The 25,694-nt window shown below is 44.3% G+C and overlaps 1 protein-coding gene across 1 annotated transcript in view; it reads right to left on the reverse strand.

Annotated features, from left to right (window-relative positions):
* LOC144827705 (sodium/hydrogen exchanger 2-like) overlaps window positions 1–25,694 on the reverse strand; it is a 621,902-nt gene that overhangs the window by 18,293 nt on the left and 577,915 nt on the right. Inside the window, exon 11 of the mRNA XM_078685917.1 lies at window positions 17,532–17,598. Within this exon, the coding sequence (XP_078542043.1) occupies window positions 17,532–17,598 (67 nt within the window). The remainder of the gene's footprint in view (window positions 1–17,531; window positions 17,599–25,694) is intronic.

Below are 25,694 nucleotides of genomic sequence, written 5' to 3' on the forward strand. Positions count from 1 at the left end.
TATGTACATGTCATCATGACTCTGCTTTTTCTTTGTAACCAAGACCTGTAAATGATATATTGCAAATTCGAAGAATGTTTGCCTGAAGCTGAATATTCTGTATAAAGAGAGAAGCCTGACTTTGTAAATTCGAGCAGTCTCCTGAGAATATACTTCCCCGTGTGTTGTACTTCTAGGACACTTGTTACCTTGGTTGCAGCCAATAAATCGATCTTTGACTTCACCTAGAAGACTCTGATTTTCTGTGGTCTGGATTAGGGAAGAACCCGAGGTCTCTGGGTGTACCCTGACACCGCTGGGTTGCCGGTTCTGTGCCGGTTCCTAAAAACCCAGTACCTCAGCTGGCGCCCAACGTTTGGGGCGATTCCAGTGGTACCAGTCAGCCAGAGGTTCGTGAGGAGCTTCGTGTGAAAATTCCGGAGGACGGCCAACCACTTCATCGACCCCTGCATGTCGACGTGGTCCGAAGATCTTTGCTGCGAAGTTCCCCGCTTCCCGACGGCTACAAGGACTGCTGCCCTGGCTATCGCCCTAATTTGGACCCTTGAAGTTTGGTAGAGCAGAACACTAAGACGAGTCTTCTGGTGACGTCATCGATATCTCAGTTATGTATAAGTGGAGCGTCTCCCAGTCCTTAGTTGGTCTTAATCTTGGGTATCCTTTGGGATAATTGTTGGTACTTGCAAGCACCAAAACCGAAGGACTCGTGTATTCATGAGAAATATCGTAATCGATAATCCTTTGAAGTTTGGAACTAGACTAGAGAGCAAAGATGCCTAGTCTTAGACTTGGAAATTTGTTTTGTCTTGGTTGTAATAATAGGGACTCCCGATTGGAGGACTCATGTCCGGTTCCTCCAGTTGGAACTCCAACTTACGAGTTATATGTGAAACATGGTGTAGGCCCCATCACATACAACGAAGTGTGGATCAAATACACAAGAAAAGATGGTGTTTTAAAATGGCCCCAATATGGTAGCTTTGATCCCGAAATTTTAGATAACCTTGAAGTTAAACTGTTCAAAAAGAAAGCCCGGCCAGCAATGTTTGACTCTTTTCGCCTATGGCGTAAGGAGGCCAAACAGAAGGAAATCAAATTAGCTAAGAAAAATAAGAGAGAAGGAGGAATTTCAGTAATGCAAGCTGCTATGCAGTTTAAAGACAATAAAGAAGAGCAGATGAGTGAGCAGTTGCACAGGCAACGTAAAATGGCAATAGATAAATGTTATCCAGTTTTGCCGTCTCTTCAGCAAGAGGCAGCAAAAGAGCGTGAAAAAGATCCATTAATGTCGCATTTATTAAGTTCCCCACCCCCCTATGCACAAAATGCCACGGCACCTCCACAACCCATAGTTGCACAACCTGTGGTTGTTATGCCTCCTGCTCCTCCACAGCAACCACCAGCTACTCTTCAGCTGGCTCCTACTCCTTTGGTGCAGCCTCCTCAAGGCCCACCGATCACACCTGTTTCTACGATTTTGCCTACTGTACTCTCTACTTCTCCTAATGCTCCCTCTACGATTTTGCCTAGTGCTCCTTCTATTTCTCCTGAATGATGCCTCCTCTGCTATTGTCTCTGCTCCTGCCTTATCTCACCCCGTTTTTCCACCCGTTCTTCCTTCAGTTTCACCTTCAATTCGCCAGAAAATGGCGAGCACTGTCACTAACCTTTTCTCACCTCTTTTCAGGTCGCCTACTACGACCCCTAAAATGGAACAAAGACAGTTGCGAAGTCGACTGCCTGACTATCAAGAGAGAGACTCACTGAATCGTTTGGCACGGAAATGGGTGATGGACACTGTAAAGTATGATGTAGAGTCTGTCATGGAAGTCTTCCATCAATGGGAAGCACCGACGCAGAGATATGTTTTTGAACAGATGTGTGTTTTCCTTTGCGAGGATTTGGAAGACAATGATCTGGAATACAACCCGCAAGAGTTGTGTCGTGTACGGTTTAAGTTTGGAGAGGGCATGATTGTAGGTCCCGATGTAGAGAAAGCGGTTGAAATATTGTTATCATATCGGAGTAAGGGGAGCAGTTCTGGGTCACAATCTGAACCTAGCGCATCCAGTAGGAAAAAGGCGCGACAATACCCGATGAGAGAAGTTCCCCCACAATGGAGAGAGGGCGACACAACTGTTAACCCACCTATTTTACCACACTTTCAGCGTGTATGGGTACATGTCCCATGGAAGCGAGCTGAAGTTTTAGCACTTAAACAGACATTACCTGATCCGCGTAAAAATCCTGCAGGGTATTACAAAGAGTTGTCACAAACCGCTGGGTCATGTATAATGAATTTAGCCAATATCGATATGTTATTTGGGAATGTTGTTCCACAGCCTTTATGGGGTAACATTCGTCATACAGATCATGATCAAGAGTTAGGTGACTCATGGGCTAATATTGCCGCTGCAGATGCCCGACAAGTTGGTGGTGCTAAGCCTGAGCCTTTGATAGCAGAACTCCCTGGTAGAATAGTTGATTACATGAAAACGATAATGCCTGCAATACGTGTAAATTGGGATAAGTTGTCTGCATGCAAGCAGAAGAAAGAAGAAACAGTCTCAGATTTCTTCACCAGGTTTGAAGAGACATTTGTCGACCACAGCGGTCAAGATATGACCACAGAAGGTGGTCAGAGATTGTTTGTCGATAAATTCGTGCACAATCTGCTTCCGGAATTGTGTAAAAAGTTAAAGGATTCAGAAAGTTCTTGGGCAGTCTCATCTTCGGCGCAGATATTAGCTACTGCACAATATTACGAAAATAGAGACAAGGACGAAAAGGATAGAGTAGAAAAGAAAACTAAAGAATTAAAAACGAAGGTTTTGCTACAGCAAGCATATCCGCCACGTGGTGGTGGTAATCAAAATAATAATGGTCAGAATCACTACCAGAATAATTTTCAGCAGCGTCAACAGTATCAGAGGAACTCGCAAAGAGCCGAGTACACTCAACACCGTGTCCCTGTAGGCCCCAACCAGTGTTCGTATTGCAAGGAAGAAGGTCATTTCAAGTATAGTTGTCCTATTCTGTTACAACGTGCAAATGGTGTTTCCGGTATAAGAGGTCGTGGTGTTCAGCAAGCGCCTAGAGGTAGAGGACGTGGAAACGTCCCTCAGAATGCACGTCCCCTTCCACCACAAAATTCTATGAATAGGTTTGATCAGCAGAACAACGCATCTGACAGGACAGCTCAATACTATGTTGATGATTATTATACAGAAGATGAGTATTTGGAGGGTAATGATTGCTAGGACAGCCACAGACAAAGAGAGGGAGTTGTTTCAGTTCCAGTAGATCAGAGTGGACCTTACGTTGAGGTGATTACATCAGGTGTGTCAGAGCCTTTTCTGTTGGATACTGGTGCTACAAAGAGTTCTATTATGCACTCCAAACTCCCTGGCGCACCTTTGTCTGGCGAAATGAACGTTTCTGTAGGTTTTTCTGGCGCCCCAGTTAGAAATCCGATTTCTGACCCTTTGTCTCTTTCTGTTTGTCCTTTGGAATTCGAAGCACCCCTCATTCTGACAACAGGTTGTGGTGAAAACTTGCTAGGATTGGATTTGTTAAAGAGATTGTATGCGACTTTGTACTGTTCTCCTTCAGGAGTACAACTTACTTTAGGTAAGAAAGTGGTTTCTCCCATGTATTTGTCAAGGGACAAACTTCCAGCAGAATTGTCGTTTCTTCCAGATATTCTTTGGGCCGCTGGTCCTAATGATGTAGGCCTTTTAGAAATTCCACCATATGTTGTAACATTGAAAGCCAACGTTAAAATGCCACGAATTCCCCAATACAAAATCTCGAGTGAAGGTGAAAAAGCTTTGCTAGCGATCGTTTACGAATTGATTGAAAAGGATGTGATTGAAGAAACACGAGGCAACATTCGCAATAGTCCTGTTCTGCCTGTTTTAAAACGAACTGACCCTTCCCAGCCACCTGTGTACAGATTCGTGATTGATCTTAGAGAGGTGAATAACATAGTTGTGCCCCAATTCCCAGTTGTCCCCGACATTACCACATTATTGACTTTGATTCCAGCATCCGCCTCTTGGTTTTCGGTGATTGACCTGAAGAATGCCTTCTTCAGCATCCCGATTGCTGAGGAAAGCAGGGATATTTTTTCCTTCAGTTTAGGAGGTCGCAGCTTCCGCTTTAAACGCGCTCCTCAGGGCTACTGTGAAAGTCCATCAATATACAGTCAAGCTCTAAAAACACAGCTTGATACGATTGTTTTACCTGAAGGTGCTACTCTTGTACAGTATGTGGATGATTTGCTCATTGCTGCAGACACTGAGGAAATTTGTAAAAAGGCCACGCTGTCATTATTGCGTCATCTGTGTGATCTTCATCACAAGGTGTCACTTTCCAAACTGCAGTATTGCCGACAAGAAGTGACCTACTTAGGTCACCTCTTATCGAAGGAGGGAAGGAAACTGACCCCAGAAAGAATTCAGGCAATAGCGAAATTGAGTGTGCCAAGAACACAGAGAGAAGTGCGTGCTTTCTTGGGCATTACATCGTACTGTAGACAATGGATTCCAAATTTTTCGTTATTAGCCAAACCCTTGGTGGCATTAACGTGTAAGAATACACCCAATCCCATTCCTTGGTCTGAAGAGTGTCAGCAAAGTTTTCTCGAATTACGCACAGCATTATGTTCGGCTCCTGTGTTAGGTACCCCCAACTACAGTAAGCCTTTCACATTGTATGTCCACGAGAAAGAGGGCTGTGCATTGTCAGTGTTGACTCAGTTGTTTGGAGGTAGGCAGTGTCCATGTGCCTATTTTTCATCGACCTTGGATCTGGTAGCACAAGCATTGCCGAGTTGTTTAAGAGCCACAGCAGCAGCAGCTGTCTCTATTCGACAGTCTGCTGGTCTAGTAATGAATAATACACTAGTTGTGATGGTCCCACATGCAGTAGACACTTTGTTAAATAGAACCAAGACACAGCACTTAACTAGTGCTCGACTGTCCAGTTACGAATTGACATTACTAGCGAGTCATGTGCACATAAAAAGGTGCAGTACCTTAAACCTAGCTACGCTGTTGCCAATTGCAGAGGAATCAGATGTTTCAGAACAGCACGATTGCTTTCTCAGAACAGAGGAAGAGACGAAAGGGAGAGTAGATCTATCCGATACTCCTCTTGCTGAATGTGATGGTACACTATGGGTGGATGGTTCATGCTTCAAGCTCCCGAGTGGTGATACGACTGCAGCATATGCTGTTACGACTTTGCATACAATTGTTGAAGCTGCACGTGTGCCACATAATTCAGCTCAAGCGGCAGAATTGATTGCACTCACAAGAGCATGTGTGTTGTCTAAGGGAATGAAAGTGACTATCTACACTGATAGTCAGTATGCATTTGGAGTGGCTCACAGTTTTGGGCGATTGTGGAGAGAACGTGGGTTCCTGACTTCGCATGGAGCTAAGATTCAGCATGGTCAGTTGGTGAATGAGCTTCTTGAATCACTGACCTTGCCTTTGCAAATGGCGATTGTGAAATGTAGTGCTCACAAGAAGGTGACTGATGATGTTGGTCGTGGAAATGCATTTGCTGATGAGATCGCGAAAGAAACGGCAAAGAATGTAATGAGCCGAATGTATGTTGCAGGCCCTGCAAGATGGACTGGCGATGTTGGAATGTGTGAAGACACAATAGAGAGTGTGAAGTCCATCCAAGCTGAGGCCACAGAGGAAGAGTTGAGCATGTGGAGAGAAAGTACGGGTAGAATGGATGCAAATGGTTGCTGGATTGAATTAACAGAGCATCAGAGATGGTTGTTAGTCGATGCATATGTGCTTGCAGTGGTTGCAATGGCTCATGGAATGGCTCATATCAGCGTGAAAGGGATTTGCGAGTTGTTGGCCCCAGTATGGAAGAATTCAGGGATTCCCAAATGTGCAGAGAATGTTGTCAAGAATTGCATGGTATGTTTGAAACACAATCCTGGTAGGGGAACCCCAACTCCAGCTGGTCATTTTGCACCTCCTACGTACCCGTTCGAGGTTTTGCAGCTAGATTTCATTCACATGGAGAGGTGCAACAATTTAAAATACGTACTCGTTGTTGTTTGTGCCTTCTCAAGATGGGTAGAAGCCTATCTCCTAAAGGACAATACTGCCTTGTCCACAGCAAAAGCCCTTGTGAAAGAGTACTTCCCCAGGTTTGGAATGCCTAGAATGGTCTGGTCTGATAATGGAAGTGAATTTGTGGGTCGTGTGATGAAGAGAGTGTGTGAAGGGCTAGGTATCCGGCAGAAGTTCCACGCTGCAAATCACCCCCAATCAGCTGGATTAGTAGAATGTTACAATGGCACTTTAAAACTTAAACTGGCCAAAATCCAAGCGAGCACAGGTCTTAAATGGCCTGACGCTCTACCCTTAGCACTCCTGTCCACTAGAATGACCGTGCATTCACGAGTGAAACTTAGTCCATATGAGATAGTTTTTGGCCGGCCAGCCAACATATGGGGAGTGCCTAGACCCACTAAGTTCAGCGAGCTTGAACACCCTATTTTGCTTAATTATCTGTATGAATTGATGGCTAAATTGCGTGTTTTGCACCAACAGGTCCACAACACCCTGCCTCCGGTCTCTGAGACTCCGGGTCACGCCATTGACCCCGGTTCCTGGATTCTTGTCAGGAACTTCCAAAGAACGAAGAACGACCTGCCCAGGTGGACCGGGCCTCATCTCGTCCTTCTTTCTACAAGATCAGCCGTTCGGGTGGAGGGGAAGGCCAACTGGGTCCACCCGATCCATTGTAAGAAAATCCCTTTCCCTCTGCCCTATGACCAGTGGGTCCAGAAGGGTGTCGCTGACCCAGAACCTGATACCGTGTCACATGCCGTCCCTTTTAATGATTTGCATGTAAAAAGAACTGACTCTGAACGAGAAAATGAAAACATTTTGCACAAGGCTGTGCCGCCATCCAATCGGTTGAACACTACAGAGCCCGACCTCTTGTTCCAGGATCAGACAATACCTGGAAAACAACGATATAATTTGAGACCGAGGAAAACGAACTAATAAAACACTTTCTTTTTGCAATTTGAGACCAAGATCCATGGACTAATAAAACAGATATTTCCCTTTTTCCTCCCAAGTACTATTTTTGAAAGTGCAGCTCTCCCATCTAAGAAACTTGCTTATTTTTGTTTTTCGAACCGCCATCAGGGTTCTGCTGCTAGGGCCGCGGTTGATTAAAGTCTTTGGGGTGCAGCTGACGACGTTAGGTCGGTAGTTCTGGTTGGTCCAAGGGAGTTGCCCTAGACTGACAGAAGCATCCCTTAGCAGAGGCAACCTACCACCGCGGGCAGCACTTTAGAGAGGATGGAGTTTCCCGATGCGGAGAGACCTGCCAAACGAACGAACTTAAAGCACAAATTGTGCAACGTGATGACAAGGAAAAGCTTTATAATATTGTGTATTTCCATGCTATTCAGTGTAATGATATTTTTGATAAGTTATGTCTTATTTTCTTTTCGTGTAACATTTGCACCCACTGCATCACCCATACCTCCTCCCACTGTTTCCTCTCATTCTTTCCACCCTCTGCCTGACCACGAATCAAATAGGAGATTGGAGTTCATTAATAACTCCTTTGTTCAGTTGTTACACCAACACCAACTTGTAATGAACACAACTAACTGTTGGGTGTGCGGTCTTATGCCTCACACAACGGATAAAGGTATCCCTTATTTGGTCCTGCCATTTAGTCACAATGGTTCTGTATGGGCATATAGGACAATGTTCATATATGCACACAAAATCTACCCCCTGCGTTCTGTAACAGACAATCCTAGAAAAAGTGCTCAAGTCAAGGGTATAGTAGACATGATTAAGGAAGGTATTTCTTATGAGACTATCCCTAGAGATGAGACACTATTATACATAGGATGGAACATGACTGGATATGGAGCTACTCTGAGTGAGACACAGCAAGCTAAGAGATCGTCCCCGATTTGGATTGTACCCCATCAGGGTCATCTGTGTCTGCAAGGTAATGGCACGAATCCCAGGGCTCAGTTAGGGAAGAGTGTCTGTACTGAAACGTATGTTTTTGGATCTCAGACTTCCCCTGCGTTTTTAGCAGCTAAGGGTACTTATTTCATCTGCCACGATAGAGCCTATACATGGTTGCCCCCTGACTTTTCGGGCTCATGTTTTGTTTCCTTCCTGTTGCCTCCCACCTACACAGCAGCGGCAGACTACCACAGGACAAGGATAGTTAGAGGTGTTTTGAGTGAAGAAGACACTGCAGGTCAAGAATTTGGAGACTTTGCAAAGGGTTTTCTGCCGTTCTGGGGATCCATGGCTAACAGCAGGAACATTAGGCAATTGACAAGGGTAGTTGAGTCCACCGTGATTGAAACTACTGGTGCCCTTAGTAACTTGACTGCTGAGCTCCAGTCGGATCGACTTATGACCCTTCAGAACAGGGTCGCTTTAGATGTCATACTTGCAGACCGAGGTGGGGTATGCATATTGATCCAATCTAGTTGCTGTATCTTCATCCCTGATAAAGCTCCAACAGTGTACCAGGCCATCTCCAAACTACATAAGATTTCCGATATTCATGTGGATAAAGGAGATTGGTCGTTAATGGGATGGTTCTGGGAACTGATATCTGCCTGGGGATGGAAAATTCTGATGGTCATTGGGATGGTCTTAGCCATTCTTTTTCTGTTCTGTCTGTGCATACAGTGTGCTCCTGCAATATGTGGCCTCTGTGTTACATCATGTGTAATTAAGCCTGTATCAAGAGATGAACTGAGTACTAAAATGATGTTACAGCAACATCTCAATGACTTTAGGAATATAGATCTGGACTCAGATTAGCATGAGGATAGATTAATTGCCTATGTAAGGGCAAAAGGAGGGTTTGTGGTTCTAAAGATTCTGGATTCATGTAATCGTTCTGGACTCGAGAATTAAAACTTCGTCGAAACATGACGAATTTGGTATCAAAAGACCGAGAATGACGAGCACACCATGTACATATATTTTCAGCATATTCAAGTGACGATTTCACCTCGAAATCGTCACTTAGGTTCTGAACCCTTGGTTTCCATTTATGTGTTGCCCTTTACATAGGCCTTAATCCAGCTGAATTCAATTCCACAAGGACACATACTCCTTAATCGACTTCCCTATGACCTGTGCAAGTTGGAACCATTGCCCCAGGCCGAACTCGTTAGGTCAGTTCCCCTCCCAGTGGCCGAACAAGATAGCATCAAGGCTCAACAAGCCATAAAACCATTTCAGCGCGCACACCTGCCGTATCTTGCTCCCATCTGTCTCTACTCTTTCTGCTTCACTTACTTTATGGTGGGGAGGTGCCTGTTTTATTGGGGGTCCACCGATATCTGATGAAATGTTGGGCCTCGCCGGGTGATTTGTTGTGGGCAGCACGACGTGAAATATGTACATGTCATCATGACTCTGCTTTTTCTTTGTAACCAAGACCTGTAAATGATATATTGCAAATTCGAAGAATGTTTGCCTGAAGCTGAATATTCTGTATAAAGAGAGAAGCCTGACTTTGTAAATTCGAGCAGTCTCCTGAGAATATACTTCCCCGTGTATTGTACTTCTAGGACACTTCTTACCTTGGTTGCAGCCAATAAATCGATCTTTGACTTCACCTAGAAGACTCTGAGTTTCTGTGGTCTGGATCAGGGAAGAACCCGAGGTCTCTGGGTGTACCCTGACACCGCTGGGTTGCCGGTTCTGTGCCGGTTCTTAAAAACCCAGTACCTCACTGGAAACTCTACAACTCAAGTTCCCCAGTACCATAATAGCTACACTGAAACCAGGAGTGTTTGGTCCCAAACAACTCCATGTAATAAATCCCCACTGATGCCAGTGTGAGATTTATTACAATAATGTACTCAGAGGACACCTCAGAGGTGCCCCCTGAAAACCTACCAGCTCTGGTTTGGTCACTGACTGGCTTTAGGCAGCCTGCCAAACACAGACATGTTTTTTGACTCCTGGGTGGAGAGCCTCTGCTCTCTGGGACCGGTAACAATGCACATCCTGGGCAGAGATATCACACCTTCTTCCCCAGCATGGGCCCAGTTCTCGAAGGGGAAGCTTCAAAGGCCTGCCACCTTTGTAATGCAATGCCTAGCCTCTGCTGCTAGCAGCAGATGGAGGCCCCAAGTTTACACCACCACTTTGGGTGGGAAAATCAGAGGGGAAAATTTAGAAAGACTCAGAGATGTGCCCACCTTTGCCAACTCCACTCCTCAGGTGGGGGAGGCGAAGTTAAGCATACTTTTCAGTTTCCTCCATCTTGAAAATGAGTGGACTCCTTCGATCAGGGCTAGGACTATGCCCCCCTCCCACAGGAGGTTGGCATAATAGAGGGTGTAGTCACCCCAGGGAAGGTGCCCATTGGCCCTACCTATTACTTCCTTAAAACACCCCCTAAATCTAGTATTTAGGAGACTCCATCAGACCTTGAAACTAGATCTGCGATGACCTAAGAAGAAAGAAGACATCCCTGTAGAGAAGCCTGAAGACGACGACTGCCTTGGCCCAAGCCCTACCAGCCTGTCTCCACTTTGACGATCCTGCGACCTGTCTTGCAGTCAGGGATGTCTGAAAACCCTGGAGGACTACTGCTTTTGAAAAAGACTTGAATCTCCTATGGACAGCGGACAGGTCCCAAAGAACCTAAACTCCTATTACTCCCGGATCCCACTCTGCACCTGACGCCCATGGCCTTAGTGGCTCACCTGTCCAGTGAAATCTCCCCAGCAATCCTGACCTCAAATCCAGCATTGGCTGACCTCTCCTAGGCTCAGTGTTGGCACCTGCAGCCTGATTCCAGAGACTTCCCCTGATGGCGACCAGCTGTGGTAAGAAGACTCCGACGTCGAAATGTACCCCTGCACCTCAAGCCCCTTCCAGGCAGAATGTCCTTGGTTCCAGTAGATTTCTGATATGGTGGTGTCAGGGGTCCAGGACTTATACCCAAATGTGCCTTTTGAATTTGGGGTGACATCAAAGAGGCCTTTGAAGACCACAAGGCCCATGCCTTTCCTGCCCTGGCTCACTACAGGGGGTATGCAGCTCTTTGTGTGTGGATCGGCACATCCCTATTCAGGTCCAAGTGACAGCTCTTGCCTGCCAATCTACCTCAGAAAGGCCCATCAGCCTGCTGATGGGCCGTCAGTATGCACGTGTCAGCCTCCTTCTCCCTTTGTGTGACTGTCTAAATGGAATACACAAAGACCAGCTGCCATCCTACCCAGAGGTGTAGTCAGAGACAGGCAGATGCACTGAATGATTAAAGTAAGAAAATGCCAAGTTCTAAAAGTATCATTTTCAGACTTACAATTTAAAATCCGACTTCACCATGAGTTGTGATTTGAAATTGGGAGTCCAGAGACACCAAACTCCAAATTTCTATCTGCTCCCAATTGGAAATTGCACTTAAAAAGTGTTTAAGGCAATCCCAATGCTAACCAGGTGAGACAGGCCTTGCAGTAGTGAAAAACGAATTTAAGAGTATTTCACTACCAGGACAAGTAAAACATAAAAGATTATGTGGTACTTTTTAAAGACACTGTGCCCTGCCATGGGCAGGTCTGAGCAATGTTTAAAGGTCTATTGAGTGGGTGGCAAAATCTGTCCTGCAGGTCCACTAGTAGCATTTAATTTACTGGGCCTGTGCACATATAGTTCACTCTACCAGGGACTTATAAGTGAATTAAATATGCCAATGGTGTATAAGCTAATGTTACCATGTTTTGAGTAAAGAGCATATGCACTTTGCTTGGAGAAGATGTAGCCTTACGGCTAGAGCAATCGACCTCGAAGCTGGGGAACCGGGCTCAAGTTTCGGCAATGATGATCAACATCCTGTGATTCTGGGCAAATCACTTAATCTCCCTGTGCCTAACAAAAATGAATGTGTCCATCTATAACGAAACTGGTGCACATGTAAAGCTCTTCGATACTTGATATCTTTGGCTCTAGTTCGTGCAACATAAAACTCTTTAAAAAAAAAAACTTTCGCACTGGTTAAAAGTGGTAAAGCGCCCAGAATCCGAAAGCCAGTAAAAATGATGTCAGCAAAACAGAGGGTGAGGAGGCATAAAGTCAGGGGAAAGGATGGCAGGTCTAACAAAACTCAAACAACAGGTCAGCTCCTAGCAATTCTCAGGGAGCAGGACACTTATTTTCAACAAACCAGGGCATACAATTGGACAAAATTCCAGATTGGTGGTCAACACTCTTAACAACGTTGCAATCTTCAATAGATGCCCTTAACTTTCAGTCAGGCAAACTTGACGTCCAAATAGACTCCATGAACCTAATTGCATCACACATTTCTGGAAACAACACCAAACTGGAAACGCTGACTGAACTAATAACCAGAGGTTAGGCTATATACTCCCCTTCCCGGAGAAAGTGTTCTTGTGTTCCAGTACTAGATAAACTGTCAACTCTTCCGGAAATCCTTCTAAGTCTTCTGGAAATATGGGAACCAACTCATCCAAGTAAGCAAACCATAGGCGCCCGTTTGAGAGTCTTAAATGGGCAAGAACAAGACTGGAAAAGATGCCTCGAAACCACACAGATAAACAGCTTACAAGAAGACGGTATATATACTATCAAAAAAAAGGAACGTGAAGAAGTACAGTCTCAAACCTCCCTCTCCAATATACCTTCCCCATTGAGAGAGGCAGGGAATTCCCCTCCTAAACTCACCAAAATACAGCACAAACATGCCAGAAAGGCAAGGATTAAGGAACAGAAATCCAAGGAGGCCGAACCAAAGGGTATCTACCCAATATCTAGGCCAAAACAAAATGATAGTTAAGGGCCCCCTACAAGCAATACACCAAACTCTCTTATCGACACAATGTCAATTACAGACTTTTGACATAATAGACACTTTTCCATTGATGAAAAAAGCAATAAAAGGTCCAGAGAGTCAAAGGGATTGTTACACACTAACAGAAACCGACAATCATAGTAAAAAAGAATGGAAAAAGAAGCATTCCCCATCACCACCCTAGTGGCATTCCAACTAATAGTCTGTGAAAGCGCAGTGAGCTTGAACCACATCGTCAGACCTGACCCGGTCATCGACTCTCATGAAACTTGTGCCACACCTGAGCAGGGCCTTGGTCCAAGTAAGACTCTCTCTGCTACGGACATCGCAAGGCAGGGGCCATCCCAAACAAGAGGGCATATGAATCTCCAATTAACAGATGATGAGGAGCCACAAATCATGATTATGAGCGATAAAGGACACGATTGGAGAATCATGTTGTTGGACCAAACGGTTAAAAAGCACTTCAACCACTCCAACTAAACAGCGGCATGCAAAGCACTCATCATTTTCTGTAAAGCCTTCAAACTCATCAATAGAACACCACGAATCAACCTCCTCTAAACTCTCTTACAATATAAACGCTTGCTCACATCATGAGACTTGCAGTAACTAACTTTCACTTGAACCTGAATATACTTTTTAAGGGACAAGGGAAACCCAATATGCGATTGGTCAGCGACCTTGGCTACGTACATGATTACTAAAGACAGTGGCCCCTAGACATCTTCTGGATATACTCGATAGTAAATATAGACTAGAAAGGTTCTATATTCTTTGTCCAACCGGACAGAATTTTAATATTCAATAAATATATATAGAGAAAAACATTCATGCACAATTGAAGTGGGACACCACCTGGGTCCTACTACCATATTAAGACAAACAACAAAATAAGGGAAAACGGTTCAGGCAACAGGAAAAAGTCTGTGAACATAAAATTATAGAAGAATTAGATAGCATGGAGACACCATTGCCGGTAGAGCTATACAGTATATTAACATGCATATGGTGTACAAATCGTCGACGGCGTTTCGATCCCTATGTCAGAATAAAGGGATCATCTTCAGGACATTAGAATATTCATGCCTGTATACTTTCTGCCCAAGACAGTACAATTCGGTTCTTAGTACATTCAGTCGCAGGTTTACTACATTTGGCGCAAACCCTATGATGGGAAGGAAGAGGGAAAAATAACCAATAGGTTATCTAGGAGCTAGTGAGCCCTGTATACACGTAGAAAATAGCGTTTGTGACGTGTGAAGTGGCAAAACAAAATTAGAACTAACGGTCGCGTGGAGAGACAAGCAAAACTTAATAGAATAGAGGATCACTAAAATGAGGGAGTTTGGCCGAGCGGGTGAAGAACTAGTTTAAAAAGAATTTTCTAGTCAAGGAGGGCAAGGGTCCTTACTGGTTGGCGACTTATAAGTTCACAGGGCAGGTAGGTTAAGTGATGTAATAACCGGAGAAACTTCGAGGGGTTTTAGGAAAGGCTTAGGTACAACCATAACTATCCTAGCAACCTCCTTTATAATTGAACAAAGTAGAAGACTAAAGTAGAAGTTACATCTCGGATTTGTAGATATTGAAGCAGCTTTTGACTGTGTCAGTGGGGGGTACTTATGCTAACACCAACCCCCAAGAGATAAACACTACAAAGACAAAAGTAATGTCTATCTTTAACCAACCAGGGCAGGCACCCATTATATTCCTAAATAATACCCCCTCTTAAAAAGTTTTGCAACTTCAAATATCTGGGACTGTATTTGACCTCAATGGGTAGTTTCTCTGTCCAGAAACAATACATAGCGAAGAAAGGGCATGCCCTAATCCACGTTTTCAGCATGTTAGCGAAAAAACTGGACTGCCACTCCTTTTAGCCACTATTAGCAGTCATCTCTGCCAAGTTACTCCAACAATAATATAAGCAAGCGCCACTATGAGAGCGTTAGATGCAGTCTTACTAGATAAAGTGGAGACCAACGCCTACAGGTGAGCATTCTCCCTGCCTCAAACATCATCTCCAGCACAAATCTGGCTTGAGTTTGGACTGGCAAAGCAAGACTTGGATAAAAGATCAACTACAATAAAATGCATGTTCAAGATATATCAAACACAATCTAACCTACTAAATATCGCAGTATGGGCAACCCTACAAAATGACCCGCAGTCGGCCTACCACAAATATTTAGAAAATTCCATCAAACAATTGTATTTAACTGAATTGTGTGGCACAACATCACACGACGCATTTAAAAGAGCAATATAAACAAAGCTGTAAAATTGCAATGGAGCCTGGCAGACAAACATAAATTCAGCTCCCGATCTCACTCCTGTATGGTGATCAAAAGTTATGACGTCTAGAAATCAGGGGCGAAGCTGGGCATCCCCTTTTCAGCACGCATTAAACATAGACTAATGACCCTGCGTTTTGGAAGAATACCAGCATTGGCTAGTTGGCCACTTTAGGACTGTAGTGGACCCACGGAATGTACACTTTTTAAAGCAAAAAAGAGAACTTTATCCACCTAGTCTGAACTTGTCCAAAACTGCACAATCTCCGATCAATTTTATTTTAAAAACTTTTAATGACAGAGCCATTTTATCATGTAGAGATGTCATATAAGCGAGCCTCAAGCCAGACGACCCGTAATTAATTGCAAACGGTGAAAATCCTGACAATGGCCTCCATCTGATATATAATTAAGTAATTTTCATGCTGTAAATAAAACAGCCTGGCTGGTAAATGGACCAATACCAGTAATCAGGATGATTGCCCGGGGTAGTAATTATTTTAAGTCAATGTGTATCTGGATTTAGCATTGCAGAGTCACGCTTTTACCTTTGTTCTAATTTAACTCTCTATATAGACAGAATTGTAATAAGAAATATTGCTATACTTTTAATAAGCTGAAACAATAAAACTATGGTTTGATTCATTTACCTAAGTGCAATAAAGTGTTATTATGACTAGCCCCAGCCTCCGGGTACCTGCCTAAACAAAGTATCCTAACGAAGTGCTTGTACTATTGGAGATTTGTATCAGTTTTAAGAACAAATGAGCCTGGTGATCATTTCTGGTAAACAATGCACCTTGGTGTTAGGGAGAAAATAATATTGCAATCTCTAGAATGATGTATAGAAGGCTAGAAGTGATGTTGATGAATCCAGTTTCCCTGAATGGCCACTGAAACATTTTACGTGACGCCCAACAATGTGGACAATTGCTATAAATGTGCTCTGGACCCAGAATCTTCCTACAGATAATGTATTTTATGAACCTGCCCGACTATTGATTTCAATAGCAGTATCAAACCGTGACAACACCAGATGTGGGTCCTGGTTATGTGTTGCTCTACCATGCTAAGCATCCAAGAGAAGAGCATATTTGTGATAACAATTCAAACTGCTGTTTTTTAAACAGAAGTATGAAGAATCGCGGCATAATTAACTGAAACTTCAATGCCACATAGGCAATAGTCAGATACTGCACCTGATCAAGGTTGAAACACTATCTTATTTTATTTGAAAAGGCACGTGATTACTTCCAACAGGATGAGTTAACCAGCAATGTTTCTCACTCCTGGAAAGAAATGTTAAATCAGATGTTGTCCTTCTTGTAGCCCACGCTGCTTCCTGGACTACAAACTCAGAAATGCAACACAAAACACATCAGGTTATTCATCTATGTACGAACTGCAAGAACCCTGGCTGAGTTCACAATAGAATCTAAAGCAGCTAGTGTCAGTAAATCAGCACTAGGCTTGGCCTTTCAAGGTGCTCACACTGCAGATTTATGCTGCCCGTTGTCAGGACACCAGAAATGGGCAATGGTCTTGATTTCATTTGCTAAAGCACGCCAATGGCAGTTATGCATGCCTCTGGCTGCATTGTTTATAACATGTTAAAGCCCAACATACTAGGTTTGCCAATGCTTGTTTTGTTAAGCCTTGGTTTATGTTTTGTCAAGGTGCTAAATCTTCGTATATCTACATTTTAAATAGTATTTGTTACTTTGAATTTGAAGCCAAATCCTGGGTTTTAGAATATTTTTGTTCAACTGTCTTGGCTGGAAATATTAGTCCACAATCTTTGCAGCTTTGTTGGCTGTTCAATTTATGTGGTTGCCTTGGCCTCTGACATCAATATTGCCTTAAGGTTCTTCTCCAATGGTAAACAAATTCCACAATTAGCATTCTTCGGTCTTTTCATTTGGGACTTTATGCTTTTTGTTTGTTTGACTGCAATAAGTTTGAGTGCCTGAATGAGTGCTGAATCTTGGACATTAACTTGCTTCTCCATTACATGACCCATGATGCGGTTGCTTCGTGTTCTATTTCTTCTCCTTATCATCCTCCTGCTTGGCAACGTTTCCCAGAAAATGTGTTGTTAAAGTTCTGTTTATATTTATACAAAGTGACATATCAACAGAATCGCAAAAGACCTAATAAAGTTATGTTATGCAGCAACCAGGTTTTGGTAGCCTTTAATATCTCAACGGGTTTTGTTGGCTTTAAAGTTATAATCGGGCACACTGACCAGTGCAATGTCCACTGCTTTACAGTGCTTTAGAATTATTTGACAAGAACTCAAAGGTTTATAAAACTCGGGGACTGTGTAGTTGCCTACCTTTCATTCAAGTTATATTCTATACTTACCAGTTAAGGAACGGTATAATTTCGGCCTTTTTCCAGATTCAGAAAGTTGTGAGTAAGCACCTTCCCTCTATGAATTCAAAAACAAAACAAGATAGTTTGTAGAAACATTGAAATAAAGGGTCACATACTAAGTCTAAACAAACAGCAATTCCTAACCCTGAAATACCAATATTTCATTCTTTACAGAAATTTAAATTTGAAAACTGCAGGATGCTACTTAAATATTTAAAATTGAAATGAAAGGTTTCCAGTAATAAGAACATAGTGATAATTGTATAGGTATTAAAAAGTTTATGATATATGCTGTCTTCTAAGGAAATGAAACTGCTTCACAGCCTTAAGTCTGTGTCTAAACATAAATAGTGTTTTCAAATGAAGCTGCTCATTTCTCTCACGGGTACGATATTGTCATTCCATTAAAACCAGTAATGCCAGAAGCAACAAGATTACAGAAGAATGCACAACCTCGAATCCCTAAATACCACTTGTAAACTTCCCTAAACATTGTTAAATAAATCAGTGAGAGCATTGTTAACAGGTATGGGTTCAGGCACTTTGCAAATTTCAGATGTTCAAATGTATCCGCCCACCTCAGTCACTCAGAAGGCATTCTAGAACAAGTGAAATGGATCCATTAGTATGTGCATCAGTTACTGGTTGTATGAAAGAATGGCTGTGATGTCAATATCACCACATGCATATTAAAGGCATATACTTTTTGCCTAAACAATGTTAAAGAAACAGACCATTTTTAAAGATGCGTAATTGCAGAATATCCTCTGATGGCCTGCAATATGATTTAGCAGATGAATAAAATTGTAAGAGAAGATAATTGTTTGAAGTGTTGAATTGGAAAGAGCAAATTTTGGACAACCTCTGAATCACTGTTACCCTCCCCTCTATATTCTTCATCACATCTGCATCAAATCTTAGTCAAAGATTAAGTGGCCCACAACACATTGATTAGACATTTTGGTTGTATATTCAACATTGGGTAAGGCTACAAGCTGCAGATTACAGCCTTCAATCAATCAATCATGCCATTTGTATAGCGCACTACTCACCTGGGAGGGTCTAAAGGCGCTTGGGGGTAGGGGTATGCTACTGCTCGAACAGCCAGGTCTTGAGTTGTTTCCTGAAGGCGAGATGGTCCTGGGTCAGCCGAAGGTGGATGGGGAGGGAGTTCCAAGTCTCGGCAGCCAGGTAAGAGAAGGATCTACCTCCGGCGGTGGCTCTTCGGAAGCGTGGTACGGCTGCGAGGGCGAGGCTGGTGGACCGTAGCTGGCGGGTGGGCGTGTAGAAGGTCAGGCGGTTGTTGAGGTACTTGGGGCCCAGGTCGTGGAGAGACTTGTGTGCATGGGTGAGGAGCCGAAACGTGATCCTCTTGTCAACGGGGAGCCAGTGCAGGTTCCTCAGGTGGCTGGAGATGTGGCTGCGTCGGGGGACATCCAGGATGAGTCGGGCGGAGGCGTTCTGGATGCGCTGGAGTCTTTTCTGTAGCTTGGCTGTGGTTCCGGCGTAGAGGGCGTTTCCGTAGTCCAGTCGGCTGGTGACGAGTGCCTGGGTGACAGTCTTCCTGGTCTCGGTCAGGATCCAGCGGAAGATCTTGCGAAAGATACGCAGGGTGTTGAAGCACGATGAGGAGACGGCGTTGACTTGTCTGGTCATCGAGAGGGAGGGGTCCAGGATGAAGCCCAGGTTGCGTGCGTGGTCAGTTGGCTTGGGTGCGGTGCCCAGGGCTGGGGGCCACCAGGAGTCGTCCCAGGCGGAGGGCGAAGATCCCAGGATGAGGACTTCCGTCTTGTCCGAGTTCAGTTTCAGGCGGCTGTCCTTCATCCACTCGGCGACGTCTTTCATCCCTTCGTGTAGGCAGGTTCTGGCGGTGTCGGGGTCTCTGGTGTGGGAGAGGATCAGCTGGGTGTCGTCGGCGTAAGAGATGATGTTGAGGTTGTGCTGGCGTGCGATGGCTGCGAGAGGTTTCATGTAGATGTTGAAGAGGGTGGGGCTGAGTGAAGATCCTTGCGGGACGCCGCAGATGACTTCGGTGGCCTCGGAGCGAAACGGGGGGAGGCGGACTCTTTGTGTTCTTCCGGCGAGGAACGAGATGATCCACTCCAGTGCCTTCTCTTGGATACCGATGTTGCTGAGGCGCTGGACTAGGGTGCGGTGGCAGACCGTGTCGAACGCAGCGGAGAGGTCCAGGAGGATGAGGGCCACTGTTTCCCCCTTGTCGAGCAGGGTCCGGATGTCGTCGGTGGCTGCGATGAGGGCGGTCTCGGTGCTGTGGTTGGCTCTGAAGCCGGACTGCGAGGGGTCGAGGGATCCGTTCGTCTCGAGGAAGGCGGTCAGCTGTCTGTTGATGATCTTCTCGATGACTTTAGCAGGAAAAGGGAGGAGCGAGATGGGGCGGAAGTTTTTGAGATCGGTGGGGTCCGCTGTAGGTTTCTTCAGGAGGGCGCTGATCTCGGCGTGCTTCCAGCTCTCCGGGAAGGTGGCGGTGTTGAAGGAGGCGTTGATGATGTTCCGGAGTTGGGGTGCGATGGTGGAGTCGGCCTTGTTGAAGACGTGGTGTGGGCAGGGGTCGGTCGGTGATCCGGAGTGGATGGTGTTCATCGTGCGGGCTGTGTCTTCGGTGGTCACCGTGGTCCAGGCGCGAAGGGTGGCCTTGGATATTTAATCTTCACTATCCTTGTAGTAACAACTAATTAGATTCAGGAAGCTATCAATGGCAAGATGTAGAGTATAACTATACTAGTACAATTATAAATGAAGATGGAAAATTACTTTGACCATAAACAAGAAAGAGTGCGAGGAAACGCTAGGTTCATCATCCATGTTAAATTTTGCTTCACAAAAAAGGTACCTAGCTGTTAATTTATGGAGATAAAACTCTCCACTTTTATCTCCACAGCTAAAAAGTTTTAGTTGTTGTGGTGAGGGGGTCTCAAGGGTACAGGTCTTCACTTACCTGGGTGTGATCTTTGAGGAGAAGGGCTCATGGAAACCGCAGGTGTGCGCTAAGTCACTTGCCGTAACCCGCTCAACCTCAGCCGTGCTAAGCTTTGCAAAGCGACTAGGCTCACGTCCAATGGAGGCATTACTGAAAGTGTACAAAACAAAATGCCTTTCCATAGCCACCTATGGCGCAGCGCTGTGGGGTTACTATTCAACCGGTGATTTGCAGATTGTGGGAAATCAGTTTCTAAGATCACTACTAAGTGTTCCACAATCCACCCCAGTTTTTTCCCTACACACAGAGTTAGGCCTGGGCTTTATTACTGATCAGCTTCTCTTGGAACCATTGGTATGTTGGGCTAAAATCTGGCTGAATAATGTAATTAGGCTTAACCACATTATTCTTAGGGATTGTATGGTGTTGGAAAATGCTTTAAAGATCCCGTGGTTAGCTTATGTGAAGGGCGCCCTGGAAAGTCTTGGTAGGCCCAACCTTTTTAGCCACCCTAATACAATCTGCAAGGGGGACGTGAAATGGATTAAGGAAAATTTCCTGAGGAGGGCAGCGTTAAAGCGGGAAAGTGAGGAGTTGATTAAACCCAGAGCAAGAGCAAATTTTCTCCTCCTGACCACACCGTCGATTGAACCTTATCTAACAATTGTAAGCCGTCCATACCATCGACACCTTCTTGTTAGATTTAGGTTCAACATCATCCAGTATTCCCTGGGAGTCTTCCCTGTATGGGGGGTGCCAGATGAGTCAATACCCTGTAGCTGCGATAATTTTTCAGAGCAGTCCCTTTTACACTTTGTAATGTTTTGTGAGCATTTCAAGAAGAGTAGAAAACTATACCTGGTCCCTATTTTAAGGGAAAAAGGCTTTACTCAGGTGCGCCCAGCGTTTCTTCATCTGCAGTTACTAGGGAGTACCAAGATAATCTTCGGGGTTGCTAGCTTTCTGGTCGCAGCTATGCGCACAAAAACCAGGAAGCTATCCCCGAAGGACATGGAAGGGCGCCCTCATTACATTGCAGATCTAGCTAATATTTCTTAAATTAACTACTCTTCTTATGATTACATTGCAAATGTACTGTTTCTGTTTTAACATCTAAACTATTGACTGGATTTATATAGCACTTTGACTGATTTTTAAACAGTTTTAACCATATGAATTATACGATATGTAAAATAACTTTTTAACAACTGTTTTTATAAATTGTACTGTATTGTTGCTTTTATGATTTTAACTAATCGAATAAAGCTGGCTTTTGACTTTGAAAAAATCTCCACAGATTAACTGAATAACTGGTGATCAGGTGAATCACCTACAAGGTGGTAATTACATATACTTCACTAACCATTCAAGTGTATGTGCATAAAGTACAAAGCGCATGAGTGGGCCCGGGGAATTAGTTACCCTAGGTCCTGATGAAAAGCCAATAAGGGTACAACTAGAAACATGTTGACCTTGTAGGAAAGCAGACCCATCATTTCTCCTTTTCCCCTCCTTCCTTGTTAAACAAACCATCGAGGGGTTATATTAAATTGGTCACACCCACTAGTCAGGTATTTTTAAACTTCGCCCTACACTTAAACCCCTCCACATCGTTTTTATCATTCTACAGAAGTGGAAGGCGTATGTCCAAACATGGGTATCGTGCTCACTCCGCCACTGGACTCAAGCTAGCATGGCTGATGAAGGCTGATGCCCTGAAACCGGTCCCAGGATGCTTGTTTCTGATCAAGGGAGAACCTGGCTTGGTAGTTCGGGCAGGACTGTTCCCCTGAGGAAGACGGTCAAGACTGATTTGCATATGGCTGGTTCCAAACTGGGGTGGCGTAGTGAGAAAACAAACAATGGATTAAACCCAGATCTTTGTGACTGGGGGCGAATGTTTGCATTGTTCAGCAGTCCATCCATCATTTGTTCCTTTTGCTTTTGTCACCCTAAGTGGGAAGTGTATGCCCAGAGGGCCCGTGCTCACTACGCCACTGGACAAAATCTAGCCTGGCTGATAACGGGTGATGCCCCAAAACTGGTCCAGGATGCTTGGTTCCGGTCCAGGGAGGACCTGGCTTGGCAGTTCAGGCTGGACTGTACCCACGTGGAACAGGGTCAAGACTGATTTGCATACAGCTGGGTCAAAACTGGGGTGGCATGGTGAGAAAAATAACAATAGATTAAACCCAGATCTTTGTGACTGGGGATGAATGTTTGCATTGTTCAGCATTCCATCCATCTTTTGTTCCTTTTGCTTGTGTCGCCTTAAGTGGGAAGGGTATGCCCAGAAGTGGGTCCCATGCTCACTGCACCATTGAATTCAAGCTAGCCAGGCAGATGAGGGGTGATGCCCCAAAACAGGTACCAGGGTGCTTGTTTCTGGTCCAAGGAGGACCTGGCTTGGCAGTTCAGGCTGGACTGTTCCCATGAGGAACAGGGTCAAGACTGATTTGCATATGGCTGGGTCCAAACTGGGGTGGCATGGTGAACAAAACAACATTAAAAAAACAGAACCCAGACTTTTGTGACTGGGGGTGAATGTTTGCATTGTGCAGCATTTCATCCATAATGTGTTCCTTTTGCATGCCCAGTCGAGGCATTTGATTTACAGACCCTGAGCACGCATCTGGCTGGGTTCAAACAGGAGTGGCATGGTAAGAAAAAGAATATTAGATTAAACCCAGATCTTTGTGACTGGGGTCAATGTTTTTATTGTGCAGCAGTCCGTCCCTCATTTTTTCTTTTGCTCTTGTCACCTTAAGTGGGAAAGGTATTCCCAGATGTGGGTCCCTTGCTCACTGCACCATTGAATTCATGCTAGCCTGGCAGATAAGGGGTGATGTCCCGAAACGCGTCCCAGGGTGCTTGTTTCCGGCCAAAGAGGACTAGGCTTGGCAGTTCAGCCTAGACTGTTCCCATGAGGAACAGGGTCAAGACTGATTTGCATATGGCTGGGTCCAAACTGGGGTGGCATGGTGAACAAAACAACATTAAAAAAAACAGAACCCAGACTTTTGTGACTGGGGGGGAATGTTTGCATTGTCCAGCATTTCATCCATAATGTGTTCCTTTTGCATGCCCAGTAGAGGCATTTAATTTACTGACCCTGAGCACGCATCGCACCATGGGGACTTACAAGTAAATTAAATGTGCCACTCAAAGTGATGCCAAATGCACCATGTTCTATTGTGAGAGCAAACGCACTTTACTACTGGGTAAAAGGCAAAATGTGCATAGAGTCCAAATGCCAACAAAAACAGGTTCAGCTACTGAGGCAAAAATCTGGGTGTGAGCCTGCAAAAAGGGCCAGGTCCAACAGATTGTAAGAAATTGGGTTATTAGTTCAGGGGATGACTATCCACCTTAAGTAACACATGCAATCCTTCTCAGTGTGAACAGTGAAAGTCACTAAATGTAATCTGAGCTCAACCCCTAGAAACTATGGCACAGCGCCTATAGGCTTAACTTAGGGCACTGTGTAAAGAATTTATGCAGTACTAAAACAGTGATAAAGTTAAAAAACAAAACAACAAAAACCCCAAACCAATTTAGAAAAATAGAGAATATTTTAATTAATAAAATGACACCAAAACAACAACAACAAAAATAACGCAAACTGGAGAAATTAATGTTTACATTTTCAACTAAAAAAGTTCCCAAAAGTGAAAATCCTAAAGTGCTAGCCTCTGTCAACTGGTTGCTCAGACTGGTACCTAGGCGTGATTTCAGACTAACCGCGATGGAGCACAGGACACATACAGATATCAGGTTTGACCTGGTCTGGAGTTCTGCCTTGGGACTTAGCTGAAGATGGCTCCACTATGTCAGGTAGCCATTCTACTGTGTCCAGGAGAAGCCGTTAGTTTTTGGTACGAAAGCTCTCAGCAGGAGAAATTTGAATTTCAAGCTCAGAGAAAGTCCATCTATGGCAGGATACTTTTAGTACCTTTGCTCTGTCAAGATTTCTTTGTTCTCACTTAGTCAATCTTTTAGAGCTCTGATTCCTCCAGCAGGACAAGGCTGCAGGGTATGGCAGAAGAGGGCTCCACGAAGGCAGATATAGTCTCTGTGAGGTCCTACTACAGAGGATTTGCCATTGTGAAAATGCTCCTGTGGGGGCTAACAATGAGTCTGAGGCCATTGACCAGGCACCTTGATCAGATCAGCTTGCCAGGGTGGTACGCATTCTCCTGAGGTATTTGGACCCAAACATTTTCTAAATTCCAGGTTTTTCAAGGGAGATATGAGAAATCCAGCCACACTCAACCAAGAGTTTCAGGACCAGCTCTTGACAGTCGGGACCTACTCCAGCAGAGTCTACCAGCAGGGTCTTTGGCAAGTTCAATTGGAATTGGTCACCTAGTAAATTGCATAAAATACCTCTTGTAGCTTATTGTGTCCCTTTAGTGCCCTGCCTATTGTACGCTGATGATTTGGTGATATTAGATCAGACTGAATTTGGCCTCCAAAGAAAGTTGAATTCCTTTAGACAATACAGTGTAAGGACATTTTAAACAGTAAATCTGGAAAAGAGGAAAATTTTATGTTTTGGAAAAAAAGACAGTAAGTTTAATTTGTTTTTAGGCGACTTGAAAGTGGAATCTGTCAATGAATATCGCTACCTAGGGATGTGGTTTCATAAATCCCTACAGCGGAATACGCATCTTGAGGCCCAAAAAGTTAAAGCCCACACATCGATCGCTGGCCTGAAAATCTTTAACCCCAATTACGGTGACATGTCTCACCGACCGCTGTTAAAGGCATTCAGCGCAATGATACCCCCAGAGGTACTCTATGGTGCAGAAGTCCTTTATTTGAGCGGTAAAGGTGTCTGGGACCTGGAGGAAGGAAAGTGTCTGAAATACCTGTTGTCCTTGCCACGATCATCAATGATCCAAGCAATAAGATCTGAGCTAGGAATAACAGCGTTGAGGGTCCAATCCCAAATAGCTTTGCTTAGATTTTGGAAAAGGCTGGATAAAGAGAAAGGCCAGAAAGTATCTCAATGGTGCAGAAGTGAGATCCAATTCAGTAATCTAAGGTGGGCAAAAGCGAATAGGAAGAAAATTGAGCAGGCATGTGAGAGTATAAAGGTTGCGATTTGCTAAGAATCACTACAAGTAGAATGCACTAAAAGTGATTTGAAGTATCATGGGCAAGAAGTGTCAAGAAGAACAGATATAGAATACTTGGCCAAGAAAAAATCT

This window comes from Lissotriton helveticus, chromosome 4_1 (genome assembly GCF_964261635.1).
Source record: "Lissotriton helveticus chromosome 4_1, aLisHel1.1, whole genome shotgun sequence".
NCBI lineage: Eukaryota > Metazoa > Chordata > Amphibia > Caudata > Salamandridae > Lissotriton > Lissotriton helveticus.